We start from the raw sequence: 6243 nt of genomic DNA, 5'->3' as shown, positions 1-6243 counted from the left end.
GTGTTCATACAAATTTAGAGTCTTAAACTGTTTATGAACTTTAGTCGCGCAGTATCCCATGTGTTGAGGACGTAGACTTGGCTGTTTATTTGTATGTGTGGATCATTAACCGTCTTGTCGGTCTATTCCGCAGTTCTCATGGTACCATTAGATGAACACGGGAGAACAATCGTTTATGATTTTCTCTTTTGTTTACACTTGCACAGTTTTTCTTGTTTGTGAGCTCAATTGTGAGCACTGGCAGTCTATGAATCTTAGAGTTGGTCCCGATCAGATTACACCCTTGTTGAAAACCAGACATACACATTTTGCGCGCAGATTTATTGTTATCTATGTATTGTAATTAAACTTGATTTCTCACCAACACGCAAGTGTTTGACGTTTTATTTTAACACATGTTCAGGATTGCTGTAGCTACATTTGGAGCATGTGGACACGTAGGACGTTTTTACTTTTGGACCTAGATTAAAATGTATCAAGACAAGTTATTGTTGTTCGAATATTTTGCCTTATAATATATTGATTTATGTTGATTTATGTTATCTCCTGTTTACGTTGCGCGTGCGTGAATGAATATATTTATTAAATATTGACACCCAATAGTATCACGAGTAATGAAACAATATGTGGCGCCCCGATGTATAATCCGCCTTTGGTCGGGGTGTTACATAGTGAAGCTCAAACTCGACTTATTTACAATTTTACACCTGCAATTAAGACTTGACTAATAAACAAGCTCAAGTCCAAGCACCAAGTTTCATTATACAAAAAAAATTTGATAAACTATTCGATCTCAAGTATCTAAAAAGCGACTCAAGAGCCAAACTCAAGCTTTAACATTTGAAATGAGCCAAGATCAAATCTATTCAAATTCATTTACACCCATAACAAACACATAACTAATAAACGAGCTCGAGTCGAAGCACCAAGTTTCATTACACCAAAAATTAACCTACACTTAAAAAGAAACTAAAAAGAAATAAAAAGAGAAAAAGGTATATAAAGATGATGCAACCATAAAGTACGATATTATCCTAGTTAGTAAGAACCAATAAGTTTGTGCCAAATCTTTTTCATCCCATTTAGTTTATGGGCACACCCACTTTCAAAAGAATCCATTTTGCCAACGTATCAAGGCCACAACAAACTTGTGGCTCACAAACCTCCTTCACTGCTTATGTGGCATCCACCTTTCCTCTACACCCCCTATATCATAATGTTTATTCTTACCTGGATTTTTACAATCAAATACTTTCTTCTTTTTTCTTATTTATCCGCCGCCTACCACCTGTCACCATGACGGATCCTGGTATAATGTTGTTCGGAAAGAAGATTGGCTTGCCGGAAGTTAACACAGAAGAGGTTGATAAAGCTTGTTCTTCTTCACATACACTGGTTTCACCTCATGTATGTGGTTTTTTTTTATTATTTTTCAGATCTGATTACAACCCAGTTCATGAAATTGGTTAGGGATTAATGGGTCGATTTCAGTTTTTGATTTTGATGAAGTTTTGATGTTGAAAAATAATCTTGAATTTGTTTTTTTTTAAGAAAAAAAAAAGGCTAATTTTGATTTACTGATTGCGACCCAGTTCATGAAATTGGTTAGGGATTAATGGGTCGATTTCAGTTTTTGATTTTGATCAAGTTTTAATGTTGAAAAATAATCTTGAATTTGTTTTTTTTAAGAAAAAAGGGTAATTTTGATTTACTGATTGCAACCCAGTTCATGAAATTGGTTAGGGATTAATGGGTCGATTTCAATTTTTGATTTTGATCAAGTTTTAATGTTGAAAAATAATCTTGAATTTGTTTTTTTTTAAGAAAAAAAAGGCTAATTTTGATTTACTGATTGCGACCCAGTTCATGAAATTGGTTAGGGATTAATGGGTCGATTTCAGTTTTTGATTTTGATCAAGTTTTAATGTTGAAAAATAATCTTGAATTTGTTTTTTTTAAGAAAAAAGGGTAATTTTGATTTACTGATTGCAACCCAGTTCATGAAATTGGTTAGGGATTAATGGGTCGATTTCAATTTTTGATTTTGATCAAGTTTTAATGTTGAAAAATAATCTTGAATTTGATTTTTTTTAGAAAAAAAGGCTAATTTTGATTTACTGAAAGCAACCCAGTTCATGAAATTGTTTAGGGATTAATGGGTCGATTTCAGTTTTTGATTTTGATCAAGTTTTAATGTTGAAAAATGATTTAAAATTAGAGATGCTAATTTTGATTTACTGTTGTGTAATTCAGGATCAAAGAAAAGATGAATCTGAAAACAATCCCAAAACCCCTTCAATTGACGATGAAGTGATGTCCGAGAATCCTGGATTAACCGAAGGCGAAACGGGTAATATGCAGCCCGGAAGTCTGAAGAAACCAGACAAGATTCTACCTTGTCCACGGTGTGACAGTATGAACACAAAGTTTTGTTATTTCAACAATTCAAACATCAACCAGCCACGTCATTTTTGCAAGAGCTGTCAGAGATACTGGACCGCGGGTGGCACGATGAGAAACATGGCGGTCGGAGCAGGTCGAAGGAAGAAAAAGACCCCGCTGTCGAATTGCCGCTACATTATTTCGCAAGAAGGGTTTGAGTCCGCGAATAGTATTGAGTTCGCTCCTGATTCCACCCGTGTTTTGCCGAAAGTACTTTCGTTTGGTCAGAACCGAGACGACTGCAATTCCAATACAAATTCAAATTCCAGTTCCAATTCAGTAGTTGAGAAACTGCAAGATAATAATAATAATAATAATAATAATAACTTCCATTCACAAGTTCACTGGATTTATAACCCGTGGAACACGCCTATTCCGATTCCAATTCCGGGGTACCATCCGATTCCAGTGTACCCTTCGCCTTACTGGAACATGGTCCCATGGTTACCTTCCGGTCCATCCGATTCAATCCTGGGAAAACACTCAACAGAACCAATAACGCCAAACGGGTCACACGAAGATTCGAAGAAACAAAGGAACACGGTTCTGATTCCAAAGACGCTTAGAATAGACGATCCAGACGAAGCTGCCAAGAGTTCGATATGGGCAACACTCGGAATCAAGAACGAACACAGTAACAGAAGTGATATATTTAAAGCCTTCCAATCAAAAGGAAACGATAAAAAGCAAATCAGTCCCACCGAACCGAGCCCAGTGTTACAGGCGAATCCTGCTGCTCTTTCGAGATCAGTTTGCTTTCAAGAAAGAGCGTAAAATCGAGTATATCTTAGATCCTACTGTAAATACAATGTAAGAAATAGTAAAAGGCTTTGTTTTGTATAGTTTTAGATCTTCAGATTTTTGTAAAATGTCTGCAATTAGTTTGTTAAATGTTAATCAAAGTTTTTAAGGTGAGAATAATAATATGTACAGGACAGGACCATTACATTACTATATCTTTGGTTATTCTATATGGGCACATCAAAATCAAGAAAAACAGCCATGAAAAAGATCAAGATATTTTTGAGGTCCTTAACAAATTGTGGCCACATTATCTGTCTAACATGAGTTGTTATGTGGACCCAAAATGTTATATTGTTATGTATATCTACTATATCTTTTGTAATGTGCATTTGTTACCTTTTTGCTTTCTATAAAGTAGTGGTGGAGTTACAATGGTCCAGATTTAACGTGACGGTTTTAAATGATCTGTAAATCCGCGAATCAACAGCTCGCATATTATTGGGTCCGTCGTTGTAGAATTATGGAAAAGTTGTTTACTACACTTTGGAATTTTGTACAAGTTGAGAGCTAAATCAATGGATACAAGCCACTAAAAATGGTAACATTATTGATAATAATAATATCCGATTATGCCTATAAGTTATTTATCATGTGGATGGATTTCAAGTAGCATAAATGCGAAAAAAAATGCGAAAAAAATGGCATCTTTGTTCATATTCTTGGGAATTTTGGAAACCTGTGACTATGTGGACATAAATCAACACAAGTGCAAAAGGTCAAAAGTCAAAGGTCAATGGTCAATGGCAATATTCAGGTTTTGGTTTCAATCACTAAAGCTACAAAAGTCAAACTTCCACTTGTGTAATTGATTTCTAAAGTTAGTGCTACTCTTAGGTAATCCATTATAATAGATGTGCTTATATAAAGAAAAAGGTAAAGTTGTAAAGGAAGTGCTAGTGCACATATTGGACAAGTTTTTGCAGGAAAAAAGAGTTACATTATAAAGTATAAGCATAAAATTGGACAAGTTTTAGCAAGAAAAAGAAGTAAGTACAAAAGTAATAAAAAGATTTTTTGCTTCTTTACTTAACCCTAAAGATAACACATACCGCGAATATATCAAATATGAATAATATCAAGTTGTAGCTTGAACGGTAAAAAGTATAACAAAACCAAAAATAGTTTTCTATCCTGAATTATAACAAATTAACAACAGAGCATAATAGGAACATACTATGACACCGGATTATTGCATGTTGCATCATCATAGGTTGAAATTTAAAGAAGATGCAAGTCATGCCCTGCGGTTTTTTCATAAAATGGCGAGTGTTTTAATATAACTTTAAAATAAATTTATAAGAAAACAATACTACAATAGTGTTAACTTGTGAATACTTAATACTATACCCTAACAGCTGCAGTAAGAGGTATGCTTCAAGACTCTTTATAATCATGTATTTGTCAACAATTTCTCATCTTTTAGCAGAAAATTGTTACATTTGTACCCAAATTTCGTTAATTTGTTATTTGATGGGTAAATTGGTGTGTAATTTTTGTGGGTCCAGATTAATGAAAAGGTGTTAAATTGATAATCTTATACTTGATTTGAACCAAGCTGATGTTAATAAGGGTTAGGCTAAATGTACCCACCGGTTGCTTGTCACACCCCCCCCTTGGAAAAACCAACTTTCATATTAACCCTTAAAATTATATAATTACCAAATTAGCACAAAAATAATGATTTCATATTAGGATAGTACAAGATCATCAAGGAAGCTTCAGCTATGTAAGCAAATAAAATAACTCATTTTCAAACCAATAACAATACAGGAAGTGATTCCTTGATGCTGATTCTTCCATTAACATAAATAATAATCAGAGAGCTAGAGAAGCAAAGCAAAAGTTGAACAAGTTTCTGATTAAAAATCTACATTCTTTCTTATAGTCAAACAAATAGATTATGTCACTAAAATTGCAATTAACAACCGACTTTTGTAACAACTTTTAGGATATCTTGACTTTCCAAATCGCTAAGAGACTATTATATTATCAGTTATCAGTTATCAGCATGCAGTTAATGTCACGAATTCACAGAATAATAATAACTAAGTGTATTGAATTGGTTTGTAATAGTAGATTACCAGCATTGTTGTTGAGCAGGTCCTCTGTACGTTTGTTTGTTTGTCTGCCATGTAGTTTCGTGCTCCTAGAGTGTTGCTAGTGTTGGGCTACCGACGTTATTTTTGACTTGGTCACGTACTCATATAGACGACTGACTTGCGTTAAACTGTTTTGTAGTGTACATATCGATCAAGAACAAGGTAGTAAAGAGTGATGAAGTTTCTGCATTAGTCTTATAGGAAAAGATCCAGTACAATAATACCTTAACATACAATAGGTACGCGAATCCTTTTTTTCACGAATAGATCCATGAAATCACATCCCAACATCTCGGAATCGTCAATACATATCCAATTAATCATTGGTTCACAAAAAAAAAAACAATTTTGGATCGTTAATCGATCAATTTTTTACTTTTTTTTCACGAAAACCGTTTTGAGCGTTTTCTGTGTGTTTTAGGTTTTTGGCTGAGCGTTTTAGTTTTTGTGAGCATTTTCTGAGTGTTTTAGAGTTTTGCCTTTGAGCGTCTCACGTACCTCTCGTACGTTAAGGCATTAGCGTACAGTATCTCTACCCTAGTCTTATAATGCATGTCAGGATATGGCCGTTCGTGAGAACCCTTAAAAGTTATTTCGGGACCATAGTAAGGAAAACATTTTGTTTTCAATTTTCATTGGTGTTTTAAAATAGGTTTTTAACTCGTACCGAGCTGAACTAAAAAATGATACAACCAGTTGCACCGGGTTGTTCAACCGCATTGAATATTTCATACAAATGAAGCTTCAACTTAAAAAATAACTTAAAAGTATATATGACTCCATAATAAAATATAGTTCAAAAGTTAATTCATTATCTAAAAATAACACAAAAGAATTCGATTTTCAAAAAATAATCCTAAATTTTACTCATTTCAATGTTAATTGCTAAGTTAAAACT

General features: G+C 33.9%; 1 protein-coding gene across 1 annotated transcript; it reads left to right on the top strand.

Annotated features, from left to right (window-relative positions):
• Positions 1-1250: 1250 nt before the first annotated feature.
• LOC143588499 (cyclic dof factor 1-like) lies at positions 1251-3396 on the top strand. Its single transcript, XM_077069487.1, has 2 exons — positions 1251-1407; positions 2254-3396. Exons 1-2 carry the CDS (start codon positions 1297-1299, stop codon positions 3214-3216), a joined length of 1074 nt encoding a protein of 357 aa, XP_076925602.1. The 5' UTR covers positions 1251-1296; the 3' UTR covers positions 3217-3396.
• Positions 3397-6243: the final 2847 nt, after the last annotated feature.

The sequence above is a fragment of the Bidens hawaiensis genome, unplaced genomic scaffold, assembly GCF_021521415.1.
Source record: "Bidens hawaiensis isolate Kalapana, Puna unplaced genomic scaffold, B.hawaiensis_p1.1 tig00036417_1, whole genome shotgun sequence".
Taxonomy (NCBI): Eukaryota; Viridiplantae; Streptophyta; class Magnoliopsida; order Asterales; family Asteraceae; genus Bidens; species Bidens hawaiensis.
Note: the sequence above shows the minus strand (reverse complement) of the source record. Positions and strands in the feature narration are given on the sequence as shown.

What these genes read in the sequence shown, in the direction of transcription:
- LOC143588499 (XM_077069487.1), top strand. Translation starts at nt 1,297, where the DNA reads ATGACGGATCCTGGTATAATGTTGTTCGGAAAGAAGATTGGCTTGCCG. An exon ending in ATACACTGGTTTCACCTCAT is followed by an intron (nt 1,408 to 2,253) that starts GTATGTGGTTTT and finishes TGTGTAATTCAG; the next exon opens with GATCAAAGAAAAGATGAATC.